General features: G+C 43.5%; 1 protein-coding gene across 4 annotated transcripts in view; it reads left to right on the top strand.

The window, feature by feature from the left end:
• TEAD4 (TEA domain transcription factor 4) overlaps positions 1-27,301 on the top strand; it is a 54,782-nt gene that overhangs the window by 1,259 nt on the left and 26,222 nt on the right. For all 4 annotated transcript variants that reach the window (XM_053971456.1, XM_053971454.1, XM_053971455.1 and 1 more), the window contains exons 3-4: positions 628-734; positions 17,063-17,317. In XM_053971456.1, coding sequence (XP_053827431.1) covers positions 628-734; positions 17,063-17,317 — 362 coding nt within the window. The remainder of the gene's footprint in view (positions 1-627; positions 735-17,062; positions 17,318-27,301) is intronic.

Raw genomic sequence — 27,301 nt, 5'->3', positions numbered from 1 at the left:
ACAGTGAATTATTTCTTGTGCTTTTAGGGCTGAGTCTCACTCTCATTGAAGTTTTGCTGCTGAATTTGGTGGCAGTAGGACAGGAGGTTTTGCTTCTGTTAGCATAATTATACCCATACTAATAATTAATTAGTGTGCTCCTCTACTTGGTGGGATTAACAGCTCTGTAAATCTCTTGGGTGACATTGAATTAGGTTTCCTGTTCCTGGTACAGAAGACAAGCAAACCTTTCCCTGTGATTTACAAGTTAAGAGTTCGTGTGTAGTCCTGTGAAACAGAGCTATGGACAGATTACTTCTTTCACAGAGTCAGGAATCTCATCTTTGCCACAGGATCAAACTGTTGTACCTAACTGCAATTTGAAACTAGTTCAGAACTAAGGAAGTCCCTTAAGTAATCCTAGGACCAAGAAATTTTGCTCAGCATACTGTTATGAAAAAGAGTAGAAAAGCAACACTGATGTGTAAGGGCTCCGTTACTAATAGGGAAAACAGCTGGCTCCCACTGTGAGGTGGCAACGATTGAAAGGTTTGCCAGGAAAGAAGGCAGAGATCCTGCACCAGTGTTAACTCTTGCATCTTTTGAACTGTACACTCTATAGTTTGTTTTCTCATTGTGTCCCTTAAGGTGTTCTATATTGAATTATTTCCTCACTGGAAGCTGGAGGTCACTTCTTCTGTTCCAAAATGGGAGAAAAATCCAGAAACACACTAACTTCTCCAACATGCTTTTAGGTAAAGGCTATGGTAACCATAAGCTGCTCTGGAAATCTAACATTCAATTTAGAGAATACATAAATGAGTGAATATATTCCAGAAGCTGAAATTTTTGATCATTTAATTTGATTCAATTAACATCTTCATACAAGGTGACTCATTGCACTATCTGCAACAAAATAGCTGAAAATTTTGGTGAAAACAAAGGATTTTTTCTTAAGCCTAATTGAATTGAGCCCTTTATTTATTATAGGGAAAGTAATACTAATTTACTGGGGGGGAAGGGCTTTATTTTAAAAACTGCATAAGAAAATCATTCTGATAGAGTACATATAGGGTTGGGGAATTAATCTGATAATTTTGTCCAACTCTCTCAGCTTTCTGTTCTAAGCAGAATCGTTTAGTTCTGCATTACCTACAATAAAAAAACCAAACAACCCACCACTAAAAAACCTGTATTCTCCTGAGTGAATTTCCATCTGCAACTGACTGAAGTCCTGCAAACAATTTATGTGATGATTCACAGGAAGGAATAGGTTTCAATTCCTTCTCTTTGAGCTGTGTTGGTTTGGCAAGGAAATGGGAGCAAAACAATGTTAGTCACATAATTATGAGACCTGGCCTAGAATTCCCACTGAATATATGTGATAAGACCTTTCATATATATAGGTTTTTCTTAAAAAAAAAAAAAATACATATAGCTTAATAGAAACAGTGATTTAATTAATTAATTACAGGGCTTTATATGAAAAAACAACAGAACATACCCCCCCCAATAGTTTCACTGAATTTTGTGACATCATCTTATTTATATTGTATATACTCTTCATTTCTACAGTTGTATCAGAAAATCTAATTTTTATGCAATTGATGGGTTTTGCCATCTGGTTTCTGAGGCCTTAGGACACATTTAGGACCTGTTTCCAGGTCTCTGTGATTTTCACTGCAATTTGAAAGAGTTAGGAACTTTTTTAGCTTTGGGTTCTTAAAAAAACCCTCCGTTTCTTCCATATAATCAAGTTTTAAAGAAAAGCAACATTATAACTCTTCACAGGTAGTGAACACCAGCCATCTGTGACAAAATCACCTGCTGGAGCCACGGAAAAGTTTGGTTAGCTGATGCAGCTGCATTCCCCGAGCTGCTGCTAGGATGTAGTTACATTTACTAAACTTGCTGGTTTCCTACTCTTTTGTTTTGGGGATGTGGCTTTTCAACCCTCGTGCGATTCTCAGTCTCCTATCAGAATTTTATAGCGCAGCACACCGGCATTACTGTATGAACAGGTAGGAAAGGAGCAGCTCTGATGTGAGACTGAGAAAAGCCACGGGGAGACACCGCTTTGCGGGTTGGTGGGCGAGTACTGTGTTGGGCTGCCGCGTCGGGCTGGGGCTGTTTGTTTCGCAGTGGCTCCGCGGTGCTGGGTGGGAATCACGGCCGGTCTCTGAGGGGCTCCGCAGCCGCCGGGGCGCGCAGGGGGGAGCCCGGGAGTCGCGTCCCTGCCCGGGCGGCGCGGGGGTGTCCCCGGGGCCGGAGCGCCCTCACGGGCGCTTGGCCGATCGCCCCAGGGAAAGCACCCCAGGCAAGCGGCGGCGTTCCCGGGGATCCGAGGCCGGCCCGTCCGGGCCGCGCACTCCAAGTTCTCCCGCGCCGGGCGCCGTGCCTGCTCTCGATTTCTGGAGGCGGCGGCGTCCCGCCCGCTCCCAGCGTTGTCGAGCCGTCCCCTTCCCCCGCTCCCGGCCGCCCGCCCGGAGTTTCCTTCCCCCGCCCTCGCGGGCCCCTCTTCCGGCCATTGCCCGCGTTCCCTCCGCCCCGGTCACACACACGGCCCCCGACCGCGGAGCGCCCGGCCCCGCTGGGTTTTGTTCCCAGCTCCGCCTCGGCCCTTCTCCCGCTGCCCCCCGCCCCCCGCCAGTCCCCTCCCAGCCCCGTCCCAGCCCCTGCCTTAGCCGGCAGTCCCTCCCTCCCTCGGCCGCCTTCATTTCATACCAACTCTCATTCCTCGCATTCCTCACTTCCTCCTTTCAAACTCCAGGGGAAATAAAAACCCTCCCTTTTCCTCCCAAACTCCTGCCCGGCCGCCCCCCCCCGTCCCGCCGCCGCCCGGGCTCGCCGTCCCGCCGGCCGCGCCGCGCTCCTCAGGTGAGTGTGCGCTTTGTGCCTCCGCTCCCGCCGGCCCGGCTGCCCCCCCGCTCCCATCCCATTCCATCCCATCCCATTCCATCCCATCCCCTCCCGGCCACCCGCCCGGCCCGGCATTGTTCGCCTCTCCCCGCCGCCGCGGGACCGGCAAGGGGGAGCCCCGCGGGCCCACCCCGGAGCCGCTCCTCGCCAACTTTTATTCTCTGCGACTTGGCGGCGGCGACGATGCTGAGCGGGAGGCTGACCCGCCCGCTCCCCCGTCCCAGCCCCCGCTCCCACCCCTGCGGGCTCGGAGGTGGGGATCGGGCGGGAGCGAGGGGCAGGCGCGCAGTAACAGCGCTCGGTGCTCTCTCGGCAGAAAGTCCTGGAGCTGAAGGAGGATTTGAAGCCGGTCCCCGCTGCCCCTGCGGAACAGCAGCCGCTCTTGCCTCGCTCAGGTCGGGACACGCTGTTCCACGATGGCTTTGGCGCGGGTGCCTGCGGAAGATGGGCTGGAAGGGAGGGTGCGGAGCCGCTCGTGTGCGACAGGCGAGGCACAGGCGTACAAAGGAAGCGATGGGAACATCCTCAATGGAGCCTCCGGCGGCTTCCCCCGCCGGGAAGGGGCTGCCGGCGCTGCCACTTCGGGAACTCGGTCGCTGAAAACTGCAGCGCTAATGGGGCGAGGGGAAAAAAAAGCGGTTTCTGTGCGGTTCGTAGAGATGCGCTTGGAGAGGGTGGAAAGGAGGAGCGGTACTTAATGTAGTAAATTTTAATGTAAGTTATGGAGGATTTTTTTGGGGGGAAGAATAGAACAAAAAATCATAAGGAAGCCTATCTGTGAGAAGGTACGTAGATTGTTGTAGGGCATTTACCAAAAGATATGGGAATGCTTTCCCAGTTCAGTTACTCAAAAGTTGGAGTTGAGTTTTAGTGGCATGCCACAGGAAGGGATTAAAGAAACCCCAAACAAACCGAGCACACACAAAAAACCAAACAAAAAGCTTTCCGGAGTAATCTTTTATCTTATGCAGATAACTCCGTTTAAACAATTTCTTGCATGGGATGCTAAAGATGAGGCTTTTTTTTTCAGAAGAGGAAAGAAGTGTAACTCTACATGTTTTAAGGACTTCTTTAAAGTATTTTATAGTGAACATCACATATGTTAAATAAAAACTCTAACACAAACAAAAACTCAGAACTAACGACTACTAATTACCAACTTTGTTTTTGTTTAACCTGGAGTTACAATCACGTTACTTTCTAACCTTAAGAGTTGGGTTCTGCGACTCTTCTACAAATAAGCAAAGCGAAATACTTTTCAAGTGCAGGGGGCTGAACGGGAGGAAAGGATATTTAGGGATTGGATTTATTTTTCTCTTTTCCTGTTACTGGGGACAGGTCGGCTTTGCCAGGACCTGATGGCGGTGTCTGTGTGCAGAGTGAGCAGAGCATTGGTTCACCTGTCTGTCCATCTGTTTGGGTAGATGTAAGAGGTTTTATTGTTCTCCCGCAGAAGGAAGTGGGCAGCAGGACAGGGCAGAGAGTAACGGGGAGGAGCGAGAGGAAGAGAACAAGGGGGAAAGTAGAGTGTATATGTAGCAAGTGCTGGGGTGATGCTGCTGTACACTCACCTGTGCAATTAAAGCCTTTTGGTTTCGACAGCTTGTTCTCATGACAGAGAAGAGCTTGGGATCATCCTAGTGAGTACAGAGGGACTTTTTTATTAGGGCTGCTGGATGCTGAGGGATTCTGTGGTTTTCTCTGGAATTCGGGTTGGCAGAGTGAAGGACAGCTAGTCACCTTTTCAGGGTTTTTTTTTGCAGTGGATGCAGTCACCTTTTCACGTTTTCCTAAATCCCAGTGGGAATGGCTCCTTCAAACTTGAGCATTCAACAGTCTTATCAATCTCTAAACTGAGCTTATTGTTTGTGTCCTCTTGGAGGTGATCCTCGAAGCAAATAAATGTGTGTGAGAATGGTTACCAGGAATTTCTCCACTGTCTTGGATCCTGACACTATTTTGGATTTTTAAATTAATGCTACCAATGGTTTTGAAGTATTTTAGGCTGTTATTGTGATAAGTATTTCAATGTTGCTGTATTGAACATCTGTGGGAAAATGGTATGAAAATAATTTTGCAAGCTTTAACGAGAAAAAGGGCCCCATGGCACCTTATTTTGTCTGTAGAGTTTTGAGAGGGTTGCTGAAAAGTACTGTTTCCAAGAGATACAGCTTTCATCTCCGTTTGCATGCTCATTCACAGCTTTCCTTCCTTGGTATTACGTGTCCTTTTCTGTATCTTTCAGCTCTTGGTTCCATCCCAGTGTAAGCCAAGGGGTGGGTCCACAAAGGGTTCAGCTGGCACTGCTGTGGACCTGTCCCCAGAGCCTCAAAGTGCCCATTTCCTTATTTGTCACATCTCTGGGCTTTGTCACTGGCAGGGACACTGGCACTGCTGTTCACTGCCCCGGGACTGATCCAGAGGAAAAGTAACACTCTTTGCAAGTTTTATCACTTTAGCAAGTTGGTTTTCAGCCACATCTGTTCGTTCTCCAGTCAAGTTAATCATATGGTCATGTGCTGGTGTGTCTGGAGAAGGAGGTGCAATGAAGGGTGGGAGAAGAATGGGGACATTTTCTTAACAACATTGCCATTTTCCCCCACTTTAAGTAGTTCCTTGGACCATGTTTACAGTAGCTCCTGTGAGAGCAAAACAATTTTATCTGACCACGACTGTATCTTAAAAATGTAAAATTTAGTATTACCTTTTTTTAAAATCTATTATACTTTTCCCATAGCTCATGTTTGTGTTTTGTTCATTTGTTAGGTTTGGGTTTTGGTTTGGTTCTTCCCTCCCACTCCCCCACGGCATGTAAAAGTTTTCTGTGCCAAGTTTTTCATTACCCAATGGGCATCAGAAAAGTTTTCTTACTCTACTGCAGCAGTTTTTGCCTTGGTGTGTATTTCTCTGAAATGATTGGTTATTATTTCTCTCTGCACTTGCATCTTCTAAGTTCTTACTAGCTACTAATGAGGGTATAATAATAATATTTTTCAATTTTCTAGGTCTAATTATTGGAGGTTTTTTATACTCTTCACTTTCTTCAGTTTATCTGTGTTTCTTTGTCAGAATGAGATCCAATATTCCGCGAGTTGGAGTGATTCATCTCTCTTCCTTGCCTGAAGTGATATCTGAGCCCAGGCAGATTAAAGTCACATTGGTCATTTTGCAGAAGCATTTGCTTTGCAGACAACTCTCTCATTTGTTCAGCATTCTCACTCTTGCCTGTCTTTAGCTCCTACTTCTGGCAGGGCTTTTTCCTTGATTTTATCTCTGGGTTTTGTTTGCATTACTTTTTCCACATAGTCCTATTTGTCTCCCTTGCTTATTTTGTTTTCTTTTTTACACTAACACCCTTTGAATTGTTTCTACCTACTGGTGCTTGTAAATTTCATTCTATATCACCCGCAAGTTTCATTAACATTACTTTGAGTCCGTCTTAGATCTTTAATTGAGATGTCAAAGACAACTGGGCTAGCAAAGATCCCTGCAGCAACCCAGTGGATGCCCTCTGTATTGGTTGGTTCTGTTTGTGTCTCATATATCATATATATCATTATGCATAGTTTTGAAGCCATTAGTTAATTTTCTAATAATATGATCAGTGTTCTCCAAAGCCAATCTGAAGTAATTTTTAGCTGTGATTTCCGTAGAGAGTAACAAATGCTATTTTAAATCTAAATGTATTTCGTGGTGCACTGTGTTCTTTTCATTCTTTACCTTCACAGCATTTCTATCTTCCTTTGAGGAGCAATCAGGTTTATTAGGATTTACAGTAATGGATGTTCATGTCTTTGCAACTTCTGCCAACAACCATGCTAAATAAATGCCCCGCACGTTCCTTTGTAGAGCCTTGTAAAAAAGCCATGAGCTGGCATTCTTGGAGCTCATTACAAAATCTGAGACTAGATTATTAGAAAGAGTTTTTTAGGGGTAGGCGGTGGTGTTTTGAGTTATTGGGGTTTTGGGGGATGGGGGGAGGGTTTGGTAGGTTTTTGGTTTTATTGTTCCTGCCCCTTGGGTCCTCCTTTTTCTGGAGATGATGCAGTCACTCCCCTTTGTTTTTAACACCATATGAATGAGATGTTTTCCTGCTAGGGAGGGGCAGGTTTTCCAGTTCCTGGTGCTACTGGCTGAGTCACTGGCTCTGTTTTTCTGTTCTCTTGAAGGTTTATAATTACCTTGTTCTTACCTTGGTTAGAATGTGATTGCCAAAGGGTAGGTGTTTTGCCCTCCTGTATTTCTGAGACGTGAGTGCCAGTGGCTTTCAGAGCCTGGATGCAAGCCTTTGGAACATCTGCTTTGCTATTGCCAAAGAGAAAATGAATCAATGTAGCCCTGAAAGTGCCTCCCTTCCAATAGTATGGTAACCATTAATGACAGATGTCCAGGCAAAGTGTAGTCTCTTGTAACCTGGACTGCTTGAACTAAGGAGGAAATGTCAAGAGGACATGGAGCAGGTGTATACTGAAATGGAAAGGGAGGATTTATTAATGTGTCCTAAGTTCATTTCACCTGATCATACATCTCCTAAGCTCATTGAAATAAAGCTCATTTGTACCAGACCAGCAGGACTTAGGCAGGTCTTTTGGTTTGAAAAGCTTGTCAGTTTAGGGGGGAAAAAAAAGGTGTAAAAGGTGTAAAAGAGAGGTTTGTGTAAGAAGATTATATCTAAGCACACTCACTGCTCTTTGAATTATTTTTATAAAAATAAATTAATAAAATTCTATTTATTTCTCTGCCCCCACTTGTTTGTGAAGGATCTATGTGATCAGAAGAAAATAACTGTGCAGGTAGAACATGTAAATCTCTGCTTCTATCCATCCAGTATGGGAACTGAAAAATAGAGTAGCAGCATCTTTCTCCACTGCTTTTGGTCACAGGTTTTATTTGTAAAAACATGCTTTAAAAGCTGGAGCAGAGTCTGTGGTTGGCTGTGTCCCTTTAAGAATCTAGTTTTGCTTGGCTAGCTGCCCTTGTTCTCCTGTAGATTAATCCAGCAGAAGGTATATAACCTGTTGACCTTCCTGGCAAGAAGGGTCTGGAAGGGCAAAGAGATAAATCAGAAGGTTCATGCTTTCCTGTAATATCTGGGGACAAGCTTGTTTTTCAGTTCTTGACATTTCTTTTTTTTTTTTTTTAACTGATTCCTGCTTGAGGGTTGGGGATGTAATTACAGATTCTCATGATTTTCATTTGCTTTCTGTGAAATTTTTCTGTGTTCAGCAGGTTGGAGATGATGGCATGTTTATGCCACATTTAGAGAGAGGAAAGAGTTTTGAACTCAAAATTACCCTGGTCTGAGTTGAGGGTGGCTTTACTGTCTCATGTATCAAACTGGTAGGAGCACTGGAATCTGGCAGAAATGTCTGGTGTGTGTTTGGTAGGAAATTTCACACTGTTTTACAGAAAGGTTGACTTTCTGCAGTGTCAGCCTTAAGAACTGAATGTGTAAGCAGTGAATGTTGACCTGCTGCATGATCCAGATGGAGTGTGTACTCCAAAACTGAGCTGGGGTGGTGTCTGGATACCCCAGGAGAGTGCAGCTGAGTTGGTAGCCATGGGTAGGCTTCATTCATTTGATGCAGGTATTTCATCGTGGTTGTTCTTTGCTTAGGCATTGCCTTATGACAAGCATCAAACCCCTTTAAGCTCACGCCTGACCACTACTAAAATCAAAGCACACATGTAATTGGTTGACTGAAGGAGGAAAAGTCAAAAGAGCACTGAGGATTGGTCCCACTTTATATACCTGTTCTGCCTGTTAGTGATTTGCATTTGTCTTGAGCCTTTAGTAGAGAGCTTAGTCCTGACCAGACAGGTCATGCCCACAACACAGACCACCTGCAAGCACCACAGAAAGGGAAATCTGACTGCATTCATGGGTTGTGTGATCACTGTCTGTCTATTCTCTCGGAAGTCTCATAGCCCAGGTTCAGCTATTTCTTTTCTTGGAGACTGACTATGGTTTTGGAGCTAAACAGTTTCACTGCATTGGATGAGATTTGCAAACATCTGTCTCTTGTCTGAGCTCATGTTCAGTTCTGCCATTAGTGTCATGGGAAGCTAAGTATGTCACAGTTGTGAGGCTTTGCTGGAACATCTATCTTTGAGTCCTAGACAGGAGACTGAAAGATGTAATGAGCAGGAGGCAGGATTAGGAAATAAGAATTTGATTTTGATATCATAAAGTGGGCATTGTGAGTCTCAGCTTAGTGTTACTTGTCAGCAAACCCTTAAAAGATGCTCTATTTCCAGACAGTGTTAAACATGAGCCTCTTTGAAGTTACCACTTGCAATTGCAAATCACTTTTAAAGTTAACCTTTTCTTGCCTTGAAGTTCTTGTCTAGATTTTAACCTTATTCAGGTTTTTCCATTGGGTGGTTCACTTACATCTTCATCCTCTATTTTTTCCCATAGGTAAAATGAGGGCTTTTGAGCTCATTGGTGAGATTTGCAGGACAACTGAGTTTTGGTGAGTTTAGTAGCAAGGGTTTTTCAGGTTGCTATTGAAGGTTCCCTATCCTTTAATAATTAAGTGAATAATACTCTTTGGGATAATGCTCAGCTTGATTTATTTCTGTCTAGTTTGGTTTGGTAATTCTCAAGTCATTTTAGCCACTCAATATCTACACTTGTGTGTACGTAAAGGGACAGTTACAATTTTCCTGTGTTAGCTGACACTACGAATGCTTCTGTGATAAAAAAGGGACATGATTATTTGACTCCCTCCTGGTTCCTTGCTTTCTAACCAGCTCCAGGGAGAATGACTCCTGGTGACTGCTGCTGCTAGCACGAGGGTGACTAACCATTTTCACCCTGCCACAACCTTCATCTGTTTGGGAAGCTGTGAAACACATGCCACATGTCTTGGAAAGTCAGGGAGAATGGGAGCTCTGGGAACAGTTCCCACATGGGAGATAACAGTGACTCCCCAGGAATTCCACTGTTCCTTTGAGAGCTAGGGCCAGCCCAGTGCGTGGCTCAATCCCAGCACAACCTGGCAGTGTCAATCTCTGCTGCCCTTGCTGGCTCGTTTTTCTCTCCCAGCTGAGACATAAATCACCCAGTAGTCATTTTGTCAGTCCCAGGCTGGTGGCCTTGTGATGTGGCCTGTACGTGGGAGCTGGGCACGAGCTGCCCATTGCTCAGGATGGATCCCCAAGCTGGCCACGCCTAGACTAATGGGATCAGAGCTGGCCTTTGGGTTTTGCTGTTGGGTTGTGGGGGTTTTTCCTCCCCTCCTTAGGGCAGCAAGGCTCTGTGCTCTGTTTCCTTTATCTCAAATGTAACTGATTGGATGGTGTGCAAGGCCACACACAGCCTTATCTCATCACATCCTGTTTGACTGCATTATCCAGGGCTGCACTGATGGAAGTTCTCCTCTCTCCTTGCTTTGATATATATCACTCTGCTGGACACTACATCCTCTCTCCGTTTCAGCCAGAGCTAGCTACTGCAATAATTTAAGAGTTGTTTTGCTTTGCTTGGGAAGTCAGGTGCCTTTTGAACAGCAGCTGCTGCAGGCAGTTTCGGTGTAGCAAACAAACCGAGCTTGATTTTGTGTTAGGCAGTGTGACAAGCGTTCAGCTGGAGCCCAGCCTCCTGCTGGATATGGTTTGAGGCGAGTAGTGCTTGTTCCTTGGTAAACCAGTCTTATTCAGTGTTGAGACAGAGACAAAAATCTCACCGTGCAGCCTGTGGATGTAATGAGTGCATTACCTTGCCCAATACAGAGAGGCAAATCTCAGTTCTTTCCTCCTTGCCTGGCACTGCTGCTTGCTAAGAGCTTTTAGTCCTCTACAGCCAGTAACACTTACCTTAACTGGTTTTATTCAAGGGATTATGCAGCATTACTCTGCTGTCCTGGGTGGATAGGGCTATTCACAGAGAGAATAGCCAGCATTTCTCAGGATTGCCGGAGGCCCGGGGCAAAAAGTGAGATGACAGCCAGGCTCAGCCGCTGGCTAAGCTGTTATGGAGTGTTTTAGAAGAGCTCTCAAGAGGCCCAGTGAACTGCACCTACCCATCCCCACCGTCTCCAGGTTGCTTTAATGATGGGAGTGCAGCTTCTAAGGAGCCTGAGGAACAGGTTGCTGTCTGGTGCTGCAAAAGTGCTGTTACCTTCCTAGGAACAGTTCAGTGGTCTTGCTTCAGTTGCATCTTAATTTTTTTCTGTAGAGACCCTATAAACACATCCAGGATTTTTGTCCTCTTTTGTCTGCAAGCCTTAACCAATCTTATTCATCGTCGAATACTTGCTTTCCCACCTTTTCCCTTTCCAGTATGTTTTTCCTGCAGTCCTTGAGTTGCACCGTCTGGGAGCTACTCATCTACTGATTGCACTAATTTTTCTCTTTCAGAGGAACTAAGCTATTCTTGTAGTCTCCTATAGAATTTCCCAGTCTTGGAAGCTCTGGCAAGTTTGACTGCTATCTTCCATCTTGTACCTTGACAAATAGGTTTCTTAGTATTTCAGACTGTTGCTTCCCTAAACCCAAATCTCCTTGCATTGTGTAAGTTCATTTGCTAGGTGTTCTAGATGGGAGTAAGTGGCTGGTTGCTCCTGTTTCCAGCCATTCTTAATGTTTTATATATATTTATAATAAACTTTATAGCTTGAACAGCAGGATATCATCTGTTATGGCTGAACTGATTTTTTTTTTGTGCAAAATTTCTGACTGCTGATCAGATATGAAAATGTGGTTCGAATCCTCTATAGGAGGAGTATTTGGCTCATGTTACACCAAGGTGGCAAATACGGGAATTGTTTGGGCTCGTTTGCATTTCAATAACACCAAAGAGTACCTGTAAGGTGAAGCAATCCTTGCCACCACAGTCCGAAGTTCCAGTGGATGAGGCCGAGGGTGAAGGGATGTTGTGGCTAAAACACAGCGACTTTCTCAGGGCACAGCCAGCTCCGGAGCAGGAGTGGAACCGCCTGTCAGACTGCACACGGCTGTGCTGGCAAGTGCCCCTGCCTGGGAGGGGTGAGTGAATGGGGACCTCTCTGCCTGGTGTGTTGTGCTTCTGCCTGGTGTGTTGTGCTCGATTCCAGCAGGGAAAGGGGGTGGCCATGGAGTGGGGGGAGTCTCTTGGACAGGGCAGCTCTAAGAAAACTGAACAACTGGAGGCAGCTGGCTGCAATTTTTCAGATCCTCAGGAAAGTATGATTTTGTGTTGAGCAGCTGCCACAAACACTTATGAGGGAGCTGTTACCAACAGTAATGACTGAGGGATTAATATTAGAAAGCAGATGTGTCAGACTATGGAGTCTGTTTAAAGATGTGCTCCCTGTCAATAAGACCTTGCTGAAGGGCTCTTGGCAGCTGTCTAGCCCTGGAGGATCTCTGAATCTCAATGAGATACCATGTGTGAAAGGAAAGAGAGTTAGTGTTGAAATTATCAGAATTGGAACGCTTCAACCAAAGCTGCTGGAGCTGAAAGATTTTTGTTTTATCCATGGTTTTGCTTTGTGAGTGACTTATTAAGAAATGACCATGGCAGAAAAAAAAAAAAAAAAAAACCCACAAAAAAACCAGGGAGCAAGAGTGAGTAAGAAACAGTATTTAGACAGAGGAAAACCTATAGGAAGGAAAATAGAGATATTGTGGTGAGGAAGTGGATGTGCTCTGAAAGGCCTTGTGTTTTTGAAACTGGGGGAGAACCCATGACTGGACCCTACAAAGAAAGATAGTTAATCATCTCTCAGTAAAATAAGAATGAGTTCAGGATAAGGAAAACCATAAGGGACAATCGCAAAAGTACAAAAGGCAAGGAGTGGGGCATAAGTTCAGGCTGAGGGAATCTCAAGAGAGCAAACACCAAGCCCTGTGACCTCTGGCAAAACTTGCTATTATGAATATGGGACAACATCCTCTGACTACTCTGTTCCTAAGAACTGTGCCTGGTGAGGGAATTCAGATGGGAAAGGAATTATCTGAGCATGTCTGGGATGTCTGCTTAGTGCTTTCAGAATCAAATTCTCTCCACATCAGAAGAAAGCTTTGTGATTACAAACTCTTGCACAGGTAGAACTTAAAAAAAAATTAACAAGTACTAGAATATTTTGTAATATTAGAACATTTAATAATGCAAATCACCATTAAAGTTACCAGGCTGTATGCATGTAGTTACTATTGAGTGGAAGAGAGAGGCAAATGGAAAGTAGATGCTAACTGAAACATTTATATTTTGTTAAAGAGGTTACTAATGAATATTATTGAAACTTTTCTTATAAATAAGACATTCAACATTCTTGTGCTTCTGAAAAATTCTCTTTCACCTGATTGCTCATTGAATGGGAAACGATTCCACTGCCAGTTTTCCAATTTGCCATCCTAATAATCACAAGGTTTAACTCCCAGCTTCTTTTTAGTTTGCTTTGCTTAGTTCAATGAGTGGTCATCTTGGCCACCGAGTTCAGATCAGCAGTGCAGGAAACAGAAGGCTTGAAAGTGTTCAGCCAAAGCAGAGACCAACAGATCAGATAGCACTCAACCAGGACTCCCTGAATTACTGTCTATTGCTTCTGTCACAGAGTATTGCCTGGGACTGCACATGGAGCTTACCAGTTAAGCAACATTATGTATAAAGACAACTTTGCAGACCTTTCAAACCTTTGGCATCTTAGTGACCTAGAGGCATAGAATTATAAGGATTTTCATGGCAATTGCAGTCCATGGAATTTCTTCAGAAGTTATCAAATAGAAGTAAATTTTTTGTTAGTGTGCTTTGTAATCTGAGTAATTACAGAAATTTTAGCTGGAGGTGGCCAAGCATCCTTGATTTTATAGTCTGTATGATTCCCCATTTTTGTCATTCATCAGGAATAGCTCTAGTACCAAGAAGGGAAAGCAGAATCAGGACCTAAGGTGGAGAAAAAATGGGATTGACCACAATAGCACATATCTTTCTGACCTAGCTGTAACTTGAGATTAAACTAACATTGCTGGGCAAGGCATGAAAAGGAAGAAGCATAAAAAAAAATGAGTGGTCACTTCAAGATTTATATAATTTCTTCTGTCACTGCTATTATGTTCCACATCTCCCTTGATTTACACCAGCGTGAGAGAAAGTTCACATATTCTCTTGCTTGCTTTGGGGACTTTTCTTAAGGTACGAATGACATCTGCTCAAGTCGGTGCAACTTTTCTTTATGGTTTGGAGAACAGTCTGAAGAGTTGACACTGCACTGAATGGGACATGTTTTCTCCTCCAGTTGTTCTGCAGCTTGGATTAGAGTGGACCCAGATTTTTCTGTGTCAGCAAAAGCACTTAGTGCAGATGCTGGGCCTTGTAAAATATGAAATGATCAGGCAACAGCTCCCAGGGTGTGAGTGTGATAGCGGGAGGAGAGTTATGCTTCAGATATATTTATTGAGTTTCAGCTTAAGAGTGTGCCATGATGAAATCATCTGCTAGGTATTCCCCTGTGTCAGCATGGACACTAAGGAGATGAAAATAACTGGATTCAAAGTAGATGCTTTTTATGGTCATGATGGTCCTTCATTCCCTAGGAGATGACTTTGCCTGTGTGCATTGCTAGGGGATTTGGCTTGACAGCAGACCTGTATCTTCCAGTGACTGTGGCTTTGGGAGTCTCGGAGTTGAACAGTTGGAGTTGTTTTCACTTGGTGTGAAACCTGCTGGCTGGAGCGAGATTTGCAGCTCCCAGTGCAGGTGGTATGATAAATACACTTGCTGTCTCACCTTGGGTTTCATTCTGAACCCTCTGTTTTTCAGCCTGTCATCACAAGTTAAAACCAGCCTGGGCCTTGTGTATGTGGATATTTTAATGTGTGTTAACTATGGAGGGTCTGCAGAGCCTCCAGGGACTAGGGGTGTTTGAGGAAATAGGAAAGGGAGATTTGGAACAGGTAACTTCTCTTTCCCTGTCAGTGTCTCTCTGGAAAGCTTACTCCTCTACACTGATTCCCCAGCAGGACAATCTCTTAAATACCCATGTAATTTTTTATTAGCATCTGTCAGCGAAAGGGGGAATGTTTGGCGAGGGGAGCAACTGTTACCCTTCATTTTGGGGTCTCTTAAAGTCACACTGTTGGCTGTGGTGCCATTCACAGTGTGCTGGGATGTCTGCCCCAGTGGTAAAAAAGCCAAGTGTGAGTTCCCCTCTCTGCCCCTCTCACCTCCCATTTTATTATTTCTTTCCATGTTCATTAAAGCTCTGAAACTGTATACCATGGATCAAGAGAGTTAAAATAATCTCATATAGGTGCTGAAATGGATGGATGGGCTGTGGTCAGCCATTCCAGTGATTTGTGTGTTTCAAATACTCTCACAGGAAATAAGTCATATACTGGGTTTTCTAAATGTCTTTGTGAACCATTTGTTAAAATGCTGCATAGTACACTGTGTCCAATTATTTGTCTAATTTATATTGTCTATATTGAAATTAGTCAAAGGCACAGTATTGTCTTATTTCCTTAGCTTTTGGTGGTTTTTGGAGATGTAAAATATGTATCTGCCGTCGTCTAAAATCATTAATGAGCAGCAAAACCTTCTGAGGGCCAGTATTGCCAAATCTTTACAATTTCAGGTTTTGAAATGTTGATGTTCTTAAAGAATTTCAGCTTTTATTAAAAAAAAAATCTGGTCATTATGGTCTTGGAGAAGATTTTAAAAGCAGAAAATCCAAAGAGATAGGGAGATAGGAAACTAAAGAAAGACTTGGAAAAAGTTTTTTAGAAAAGTTTCTGGCGCTATGAGCCCTGAATTTTTGAAGTTCTGAGGTTGAATGAATGGACTGCTTTCCCCCTATATCAACTATGGGTGGCATGGCATAACTGCACGTGGTTGGTTGTTTTTTTTTTTTTTTTTTGTTTTGTTTTTTTTTTTTTTTTTTTTGTTTTGTTTTTTTTAATAACTAATTTTTGACAAATACCACACCCAAATTTCTCCTCTGTTCCCCTTTAGATTTTCACTGTGATATTTCTGAGCTAGAGAGTTGTCATGTCAAACTCCTCTCCTTACTCATGTTCAGCTCAGGTTTGATGATTCTGTTGCTCTTGGAAAAAAATCCTTATTCTGATTTTCTTGCTACCCAGCTCAATGTGAGGGAGGGAAGAGGGAGGGAAGTTTTGAACTCTGGCTGGATTCTCAAATGCTGGTTTGTGAACATTCTTTGTAGCTCAGATAACAAAGCTATTAAAATGATAAACACACAGCTTTGGGATTAAGGCAGAAGAATTATCTGTGTCTTTAGAAGACATTTGTCTCCTGCCTGGTTGACTGGAAGTGTCTGTGTGGTCTGAAGTCAATTTCTCAATGAGTGTTTCAGCAGCTCCACTCAAAGGCTTCAGCCTCTCCTGTAGGCATTTATAAGTAGACTATAATTTATTGTAGTTTTCAAGAGCTAGCAGCTGCCTGCTTAGGTTCAATGAGAAACCAATTTCTGCTCCTGCCCAGTGGCAAATCTAATAGCTTGAGACTAGTAAATGATGAGAGAGCAGAGAGGCAGAGGAAACTTGAAGGAATTTGCCCAAAGTCGTTCTGAAGATGAGCAGTAACAACAGGCTAAGCACCTTGGTTCTTGACCTGTAACGTGGTGCTGTCATCCCTGTACTCATGGTGCCTTCTTATCCTGCCAGGATATGGTGCTGGGATTTGGAAGACACTGCATGAAACAGTCTGGCTCCAGGAATGGCTTTTTAAAAGCACAGCTGATCCTTGAGAAGAAATGTCAGTGTTAGAAGTGACACCAACTACTAACTCGGATCCAGTGAAACAGTATCTAAGAAAATTTCAACCCCAGTGCTCAGTGATGACTGGATAATTCATCACTGCTTTAGTCTTTCACACGGACTGAATCCCTCTATGCGTGCTTCAGAAAGTTAAATAACATTTGCATGGATAATGACAGTGCAGGGAGAAAGAAATAAAGACACGAGAAGACTCCTCAGAGGAGAACTGGGAAGTGACAGAGTTAATGAACTGAAGAGAGATTGGAGCAGGCTATTTTTCAGAAGGATTTATAGAAAATGTTTTCACCTCAACATAAATAAAAACCCAACATGTGGTAGAATTATTAAGAAAAACTTGAAGTAAAACCCTTCCTAACTAAGATTTTTTTTAAACTTTTTTTGCTTTAGTATCTCCTTGGAGGGTTTCTAACTACCCGGTGGGATGTGCTTGCCGTTGCAGGTTCTGAGTCTGCTCCTCCGCGTGGCACCTTGGAGTTTCTAGCTGGCACCATTACCTCCAACGAGTGGAGTTCTCCCACCTCCCCTGAGGGGAGCAACGACTCGGGGGGCAGCGAGGCCTTGGACAAACCCATCGACAATGATGCCGAGGGCGTGTGGAGTCCAGACATCGAGCAGAGCTTCCAGGAAGCGCTAGCCATCTACCCGCCATGCGGCCGGCGCAAGATTATCTTGTCAGACGAAGGCAAGATGTATGGTAAGGGGAGAGAGAGAGAGAGGCCACAACACAATGCTCCAGACAGCCTGCCCCGTGCCCCAAATGATGCTCTGAGTGAATTCCCTTCTCTCAGGTGTTGCCAGGCTGGTGCTGCTGGTTGCCTGGAGTTGTTTTTAGGAAAAAGGGTGTGAAGATTTTGACATTCGTGAAGCAGAAAGAGTTATAGGTGTCTTTTTCAGGGGACTATCCATAAGGTAGATCTCAGAGTTGAGCATGCTACTGACCTTATCTTTATATATAAATACATGGCATCATGGTGTGACAAAACCTGTCTTTTATAGTATCTCTTGCTGCTGTCTTCAGTGCTCTTGTTGGAGGTAAGAACAGGTAATGGTCTGTATGTCTGGTGCTACAGGACAGAAGTTCAGTTTCTGAACCCCCAAATGGCTCTGCTGCTGTGCAAACACCTACTTTTTAACTACCTACGCTTTTCAGATCTTAAGGGCAGAAAGTTCTGTGTACTCCTTTTCATTGTAGTTTGCCTTCTCACAGCCTAGGCACAGTATCTTTCACCTGTGGATTCTTCTCATCTAGCTAACTAGATACCCAGCCCTGAATACAGAGAGGCTCTGGTTTGCAGCTGCAGCAGAAGTCAACCTTATACGTGGCAGACATGCTTTTGAATTGGGTTTTTTGACCTTTTCCACAGTTAAAATTTCTTTTGATTTTGGTAACAAAAAGCTGGTCTGGCCTGGATTCTCTGAGTATTGCAAGAAGCCACCTGGTACTTCTGTGACTGAAATGCAAAGCAAAGGTTGAATACCCAGTATTTGGTTTTAAGTCCCAAGGTGGACAGTTTCTCAAAACACTAGCAAGGATCTTATGGAAGACAGCCCTCTTTCTACCCAGCCGGTGCTTGCTTTTTTTTTTTTTTTTTCCCATACATTGGAATCTGCCTGTCTTCACAGGCCCCATCATGGGATGCTCCGGGCATGCCCCGGAGCTTACTACGGGGCACTTCACAAGTAATTCTGCAGGTTTCTGTCCACCCATCAGGCCATTGTTCCCTGAGCAAGGGAATGGATTGCTCCGACTGTGGGAGCGTGGGTGGGGTCTTGTTTACATGGCCTTATCTGCAGTGAATGGTTTTACTGGGTACACACATCATTGTACCTGGGAAGAGCAATAAGGGTTGGGTAAGGCTGATCACCCTGAGGCCAGTCTAGGGCCAGTATTCTCAGGCAGACATCAATTCCTGCTCCGTGCTGGTGCAGACGTTTTTGTGGTTGTGCTATGGAACAAACCGGGGAACTGATTCAACTTAAAACTAACAGGGCCAGAAAGGGGAAAAGATGTGAACTTTAATTTGGATACTGCCCAGTGCCTTGTGCTGGTATTCTGAGAAAGGATGCTGAGATTTGGGAATGAGCAAAGTTAACTGAGGTTAAAGTAAGACTGCTCCTTTAGGAACCAATGCTTGCTTAAAATGTTACTCAGACTAAAATATTACCTGAAATCCACCCCATGGTTATTAAGCATGAACTAGTGACATGCCACTTGTTGCTCTCTGTCTGCACTGCTTTTCATGATGGGTGACTTTTAAAATTACTAGTGAAAAAATACAGTTGTGTTTTAAGACTGTGTTAATTTACTGAACATTTTGCACGGCCCCTGAAGCATTTCAGGGGTGAGTTGGAGTTGGAGCTCCATTTGGAGTGAATGTGTCAGGGCAGAGAGTGAAAGACAAGAAAAGAAATGAGAGCAAAAGTGAAGCACAAAGGGATACAGAAACCAGTGACACTTAGCTGGGCCTGACTTAGCATGGATTGGTGTTAAGTGGAATACACCTAGTTGACTGGACTGGTGAACTGCAGAAGGTAAATAACCCTCTTGCAGGGTGAAAAGTTTAGGGTAGGCTCAGGGAGAAGAAATGAAGAGCTCTTCTGCAAGCCCTCCCCCACTACTCCAAATGGGACAGTGTCCCTGCTTGCCTTCAGTGCACCTGTTCCTGGTGTGGATGGTTGGTTCAGTGTGCTCCTGACAGAACCCAGGCACTGATTTATGTCCTCCTTTGCTTACTCGTCTCCAGGATCCAGGCCAAGGAAGTGGGGCCCTGTCTGGGATCTATAGAAAGATATGACCGGGCAGGGAGAATAAATATAGTCCCTGATTTCATCTTCAGTGCTCACAAGCCAGCTTGTGGAACAGGGCAGGCTCACTGTGGAGCTGGCCCTGCCTCTGAAGGGACAGTTATTTATCCACCCTGTGACTGACTTGCACAGAGCTCTCTGAACCAAGGGGTGAGGTGTTACAGAGAGCTGTATATGCCCCTTTCCCCTGACAAAACTGGGACCATTTCACTGTTTCTCACTGAGGAGTGGCTGAAGTAGTTTATGGGCAAGATGTTCCAGGTCTTAGAATTTCTTCTATGTGCAATTCATATGCTTCTCATCTTTTGTGAGGCAACCTGTTGTCAGTTCAAAGTTGGCAGCTTTTAGCTGAAATGTACTGAGGCAATATGAAGAATTTGTGCTGTTCTGCTTAAATGTATTTAAAATTGTACCGAAAGTAGTGTTTCAGCCTCTACACAGGCCTCACGCTCATGTTTCCATGCCTCTTCAAAGCTGGCTTATTTGCAGCTCTTTAGACAACGCTCTGCTGATTGCAGAGTGAACACAATTCCGACTTCACTCCAAAGTCAACCAAACTCTTCTCTGTAGACTGATAATCTGTGTCCCGATTCCTTTGCTGCTTTTCCTTTCATTATCTTTTTCCATACTAGACATGTTCCATTTCTGCATGAAGGCAGCATCCAGACTGAGTAAGCTTATGGCACAGCCTGCTCTGGGTGCAAGCCCTCACTGGCCTTTCCAGCAGGCTTTGCTGACCACCTGCTTAAGCCACAAGCAGCTGTCTTGTGTGATATGGAGTGCTGTCCTTTCTCCTAATCGTTGTGTTGGCATTAGAAGCATTGAGTCTGGGGCACTTTCTGCTCTGGTGACTTCTGGTACCACTAAAGTCTTGCAGAATAATGTTATGAGTCCTGCCTGCTAGAGCACAGTGGGGGTACAGTATTATAAATCTGTTATTTATGTTTTCCAATGATGTTTTTCCATGGGATAAATCATACCTGTAGCATTTGTACTAAACAGACTCTCACAGAATTAGGTGTTGTGTGTCTGCTGGTATCTTCAGTACTGATATAGAGAAAGGAGAGGGAAAGAGCTTAGTACCTTTGTGAGATTTGCATAGAGATGCTAAATCGACCAGGTCTCCCAATTACTGAGCGCAGAGAAATAAGAAATAGTAACTTGCAAAATGATACCTTTTTTGACATTACAAGAGAAACAATAAAATCTTGGAGAAAACTAACGATTACCTTAGCTGTCCAGTGTCCCCGTCCACTGCAGGCACACCTGGTTTGGAGCACCTTTTTGCAAGAGGGGCTAGAATTGGTGGCAGTTTGTTAGATGGCTGTTCTGAAGGAGTCAGTAGTTCAGCAGCTGCTTTTCAAACAGCTCAGCCATTTCTGTGCTGAGCAGGGAGGGGCAGACAGCTGGGGGCAGTCATCCATGTCCCAGGCTGGTGCCATTTGTTTGTGAACTGCTGATAGGAAATACTTAAAGATGTCCAAAGCCTAGAGGCTGAGTGATAGAAGCAGGACAGTCAACCATGTTACTAGTTAAAACTTGGAGCAGGCAGTGGACCACAAAATCTTGCTTTTACAACATGACTTAAGACGGGATGAAAGGTCAGTCTAATGCTAAAAGCTATCAGGTCACAGGTGGTCCCTCCCACGCCTGTTCTGAAATGATTAGGTAAATTTGCAGGATAATGCCTTTATCTCAAAGGGATAAGTTATCATTTCATGTTTTCCCCAACCTCAAATAGTCACTAAAAGTAGAACTGAAAAGCAAATGCATAAATCCGAAGAAGCATAAAACATACACTACCTATCCCAGTTCATAAACACTTCTTCTTGAGGGGAGGGAGGAGCATGGTTGTTATTTAAAGTATGGAAACCTACAAGGTGAGAGTCTTCAAATGCTTTCCTCTGTATTGTAGTTTAGCATCTTACCTGATGATGTTTCAATCAAAGCTATTGAAACATGCTAAGAATGTACTCAGTTGACACTGAACTGAATATTCCAGGTAATTGCAAAATTTATATTTCAGCTGTGATACCCCTCAGAAAGATACTTCTGAAGCTCCTATCCCTTGCATTATTATGACCTAGTGAACTCCAGAACAGCCCTTTATCCCACGATTTTGGAAGAAAAAAGAAATCTCATATTTTAAACACTAGAAGACAGACAAAACTTGGATAGTGGACAATTGGTCAGGACGCAGACTTTGCCCTCCCCTCTCGTGGTAGGTGTAATGTTTTTGGAGTTGCTTAATAATGAGTTTTTGTTTCACTCAGTCATCTTTCAACTTTGCTTTTGTGTGGCTCTGGTTCTTTGTTGTCGACTAGACTAAGCCAAACTTCGGGAGACATTAGCAGTGGGCTAAACTTCTGCTGGAGTTTGTCATGCTTTTCCTTTCATCTCCTTTGTAAGCCAAGTTTATGGTTCTTTGTGTTAAGTTGTATGTCGATTTAACTGGTGTTTTCTCCATGCAAGCATAAAAAGAAATATTTTTGCATTAATTCCAAGCATTTCTTGAATATTGAGAAATTTGCCACTTTTGAAATACCAACCCACCACGAATCTTCTTGCAGTTAATAGTACTGGCTGTGGCATCTTTCCTTAATATGCTTAGTACTGAACATAAATATAGTAGCAATTTACTGTGTACTACATGTTATCAAAATTATTGTGACTCTTTTTGTGGGGGCTTCATTCTGTTGGTTCAATAAAGGGCACATATTTTTCCTGTCCCTTTTGACTTTTTTTTAGCAGCTTCGTTGTCCCATATTTATCTGTCAGGCTTAAAACTAAGTGAGCTGTGTAGTAATATGTTTTTCCCATTGTATATATCTGCAGGCACAGAGTTTTCATCATGTTTAAGTGACTTCCTCCATTGGCAACATTGCATTACCCTTATGGCTCTTCCTTCCTCTGAATTTTTAATTTTTAAATTTCAAATTTTTGTAATTCTCTAAGATAGAGATATTTTGTAGTGGTATATTGTCAGAAAGGTGCTTGGGTTTTTTTTTTTAACTGATTTCTGATTTAGTGGGCCAGCTTTATGTTTTGTAGGTGTATCCACTCACCCGCCGTTTAACTGAGACACTGTTTATATTTCATTTTTTTCAGCCTTTTCCCTCATTGCATGTTATTGTTTTGCTCCTGTTCTTCTTCTGGACAACTTTACACATTTCCAGTGGTTTTCTGAAAAGTTTAGTTTTAGAAAGCCTTAGTGTTCTTTTATATTTTAAAACCTACTTCCTTCTTTCACAATTGGGTTCAATACTATCAGTTGCTAATTTGCTCTTACAAATACAAAATGTTCATTAATACTTAAAAAATACTTAAATTGAATTCAAAATCTGGGAACAAAAACCAGACATGGAAAATGAAAGTTAATAGTGCCCAGTGACTTGGGTTTCTTCTCTCTTTAAAACCAGTGCATGTAAAGCTATCTTCTGGACAGGTTTCTGCAAACACATTACCAGAAAGATCTCAAAAACATGGAGTGAGTTCTGAGAAGAGCAAGCATACCAGACTTAACATTGAGCTCTGGGGGTTGAAGGGACTGATTTAGGAGGAAAGATTAAAGTAGCTAAATATACATAGCTTGGCTAAGTGATGACTGAAAGGTGGAGGGTGGGGGGACACATAATAACAGTCTAAAAATATTTGAAGGGTGTTAACATTTAGGAGGGAGAGGGATTTTATGTGGAACATGTGAGCATGACTAGGATTAATGGGGGAGAAAGAGAGAATATAGGATGGATATCAGTAAAGGCTTCAGGACAACATGGTGCTCAGTGCTGAGGGATCTCTCCCCTCTGAAGAGCTATAATGGAAGTGCTGTTTTGGGGGGCTATTAAAATTGTGTCAGACAAAACGATAAGGATTGTATTTGTAAAACTAGTCCCAGAGAATGGTGTATGTGCATGTGCGTATGTGTATCTGTATTTTACCTGAATGAGAGGATGATTCCAGATGGGAAGTGCTATGGTTTTACACAGGAGACAAGAGAACAGTGGGCATTAGGTGGCTTTACACTGTAAATGTCTGCATTTTTTCGTAAATTGTTAATATTGTGATTCATACTACCTGTGGTTTTGTGACATGAGCATGTTTATTTAACTGAGCCCTTCCTTAGGTCTGAAACAAAAAGAGCAGACTTCTAGGTAAATTCCAGGAGTGCTTTCTCAGAGTTTGTCTTCTATCAATTAGCCAAACATTGAGTAGAGAAGGATGACACATTTCTCAAGAAACGGTGTGCATATACATACAGGAAGCTGATAATGTCAATATGCAGATTGTGTGGACACCTGACCTAGGAAAAAAACAACTCCTGTTACTTCTTCAGTGCAAATAAGAAAAACCTATCAGGTGAACTTTCTTTTAAAGTCTCTTTCAAAGGTATTCCTTATTCCCTAAGCAAAACCACGATGAGACGACATTACCTTTCCATTTTCTAGTACCAGAAGTGAAGGGAAACTGCTTGTTCAGAAAAAGCCAGTTTTACAGCCAAAAGAACAAGCAGTATTCTCATTCATGTAGGATCCAGATAATGAGCACGGGCAAACTAGGGCTGTCTATTGGTCTAAACAGTTGCTCATTAGCTAATCCATAACAAACCCTGTATTGTCTGTGTGTGGTGAAGATCTGGGCAGCAAAACTGGGAAGGCTGTGTGCAGTTTGTGCCCAGACAGATGGTCTTGTAAATCTGTTGGTCACTGGCAGAGCTGACTGAAACCTCTGGGGCCTGGGTACACCTGCTGCTGAAGGGTGCACAGCCAGCAGCTGTTGCTCGTTGCTGTCACCTTGAACTTGTGACCCATCTTCTGGGTATTCCTTTAAGTTCTCAGTCTCACTCCATGCGCAGAAACAGCCAGAGTCTTGCTTGTCTCTGGCTTCTTGAACAGGAAATGACACTTTTCATGTAAAATGCCTTTAGAATCACTCCTCTTTCCTCTTGGGCTTGATTTGTACAATAGTTGCAAATGCCTTTCCAGGAGCTTTGGTTGGAATCTGTGGGCAGGAGTGCAAGGAGTGTAACCAATGCTTGCTGAGGTAACCCAATAGCAGTGCCCAAGCTGTTGACTGCAAGTGCTGCAGACTCAGGCCAGTTTCTAAGTATGACAGTGTTGCAGGGAAACACACAGCACGTGTGGCACTCAGTTCAGTGCTACTTTCAACCCTGACTAGGGATTAGGAGCATTCCTGCATATAAACACGGCATCATCACAGCTTTGGTTGTAGAATCACAGAAAATGGTGGTGGGAAAGACCTTCAAAAATAATTTAATCTCCTCCTGGGCTCAGAGGCAAAGCCAGCTGTACTTGAGATGTTCATTTTTAGTCTGATCCTTTATGGCTAAAGTTGTGGGAAAGTGATTTGACAAATCTAGTTATAGAAGCTTTCATATAGAAGGTACCTGAAGCACCTACATATGTGCAAATTCCCTTCTGGATCCATGTGCATTTTTAGGTATCTCTGCAGCTTAAATAGTTTCGTCATCCTCATGATCCCGCTCTCCTGCCTGAATCATGGTTGCCCAGTTATCTAGCAGACTTAGTATACTCAGTCAAGGGAACAGGTACTTAAAGAATCTGGAACAGAATTGTGCCGGTATTAGAAGAAAGAGAGCAAGATGGGAAGGAATAGGGAATATCACAAGCCACTGTAAGGAATTTTCATTATCTTGGCCGAATTCACCTATTACCCAGACCAGTCCCTGGGTGGCTATACAATTATTTAATCTGTGTTTCTACTAGGTTTTTCTGTTCACATTCACTTTTCACCTGTTACAGAGTATGACATCTTTAACAACTATTCTTGATAATGTTGGGATGGTGTGGAACTGTTGTGTTGAGACCAAGAGTATATTTCCTTCAGAAATGGTGAGATGACCTTACAGTTCACAGCAGAGGAAAAGAGGGAGTTGCCACTCTTGTTTCCTTGCTCCCCAGCTCCACTTCCAGTTTTGTGCTCCTGTTCTTTAGGCAAGCTTCAGTTTCTAGCAGACTCCTTGTGGATACATGTTAGATTGCTGAACAGATAGCAAACTAGGTTGACAAAATGAATGGGACAGATTTCTGCCAGATTAAGAGTTGAACTGACCCATGGAACAATCTGGTGAGAGGGAGGGAAGGGGAAAGGCAACCACATTTTTCAGGAGTGTCCAGGCATTTGTTTATGCTGATTCTATAGCTTAATGGCTTAAAATGATCACAAGCAATGGCTGCACTGTAAATCATGATGCCATGAACTGAAGTTCAGCAGTGGCAGCCATTCCACTTAAAAAATCTATTCATTTATTCATATAATGCAAGAACAGTTTCTGGGTTCTTTTGCTCTCATTGAGGCTGCTGTGAAATTCTCGGTCATTTGGCTGGGACTGGGTTGTGGTGTAAGTCTTAGGTGCTAAGTGAAGCAGTCATGGCTCCTCACAGGACTGAGCCAGACCAGAGCAGCTGCCCTGAGAACTGCATGGTCTGTGCTGGTCGTGCAACAAGTGGCTGCACAGATCTCACAGACCCCTTTTAGCTCTAATTTCTGTTGTAGCTGAAGCTTTGAGTGCTTGGTCAGCCTGTCATCCGGGCACATGCACAAGATTAGCACTTAGGGGCAGAAATCTGCCAGGAACTCTGTACTCTTGGTGCTGGCAGGGGCAGCTGACCACAAAATCAGTAGAAAGGCTTAAGTTTTTGCTATCCCTTAAGACAGCATCACTGAGAATTGCTTTCAGATGCCCCACAGTTATTAGAAGATACCGAAATGAGCAGACGTTTATTGATCTAAGGAAGAATTTAGAAGTTGTCCAGGTCTGTAATGTAGAACTTGGACTGATGGTAACTGGAAAATGCAGTTACAGTTAAACATTGGTTTCTGTGCTACGCTCAAAAGTCAAGTTTCTCTGAACCCGGGCCTTGGTGAGTAAAGTGTCTTAGTGCTTCAATAAAGTCTTTCTCAGGTGTCCCAAGAGACTGTTGAAATCTGTTGGTTTGACATGCCTTTCCATGTAGGATTGTTATTGGCTCTTTCAGGTGTTACCTGTTAGCTGATACCCTGGCATATGAAAGACTCGTGTTACTATATGCAGCTGCTTTGGTGTAGTTGTGGGATTTCCCAGCCAAACTGAATCTAAAAAATTTCTGTAGGATTCTTATCAGTCTTAACCCTGGGAAGTACCAGAACAAGTCCCAGCTCTGCTCCTTTTGCAGCCCTTAACGTGTATATGGAAGAGTACTTATTGGATGGATTAACTTACATTTCTGTGGCCTGAGGCGATAATGTGGGAAAACACAGCTGATGAGGACATCAATTTATGCACTGAAAAGCACTATTAAAGACTGAGGTGTGGTGAAGAGCTGCATAGCCTGGAGCTTCCCATTAATCTGATGGGGAGGGACTTCTGCCTGCGTACCTTAGAAAATGCTCACCTTTACAAGGAATAATTCCACATGCCCTTGGGGCAGTAATTAGAAGGCAGTTTAACGCTGTTTAGCCTTTAGACAAATGATGCAAGCACAGGAAGTGCCATGCCCATTTTCTCTCCAGCCTGTTTGTGTGTGAGGGTTAGGTGGAGTACAGTTCCAGGCTACAGTTTCTCTGGTGGCAAAACTGGTTTAAGAAGTTCTGCACCGATTCTTCCTCTCTTCTCTTTGCTGTGCCACTGCCGTGGTTAATGTGACCACAAAATGAACTAGTTCACCAATCCAATTAAAAAATAGGCTGAAGGGGGAAAAACAAATCAAAACCAACAAAATCCATATGAGGATGGGGAGTTTTATTTTTTTAATTGTTGGTAATTAGAGTGGTGCATGTCAGTCTTTCCTCCCCTGTCCCAGCTCCCCTTTTCCCATCAATTTAGTTGGTACAGCTGCACACAGGAGTTGATAGA

The sequence above is a fragment of the Vidua macroura genome, chromosome 2 (assembly GCF_024509145.1).
Source record: "Vidua macroura isolate BioBank_ID:100142 chromosome 2, ASM2450914v1, whole genome shotgun sequence".
In the NCBI taxonomy this organism is placed as follows: domain Eukaryota; kingdom Metazoa; phylum Chordata; class Aves; order Passeriformes; family Viduidae; genus Vidua; species Vidua macroura.
Note: the sequence above shows the minus strand (reverse complement) of the source record. Positions and strands in the feature narration are given on the sequence as shown.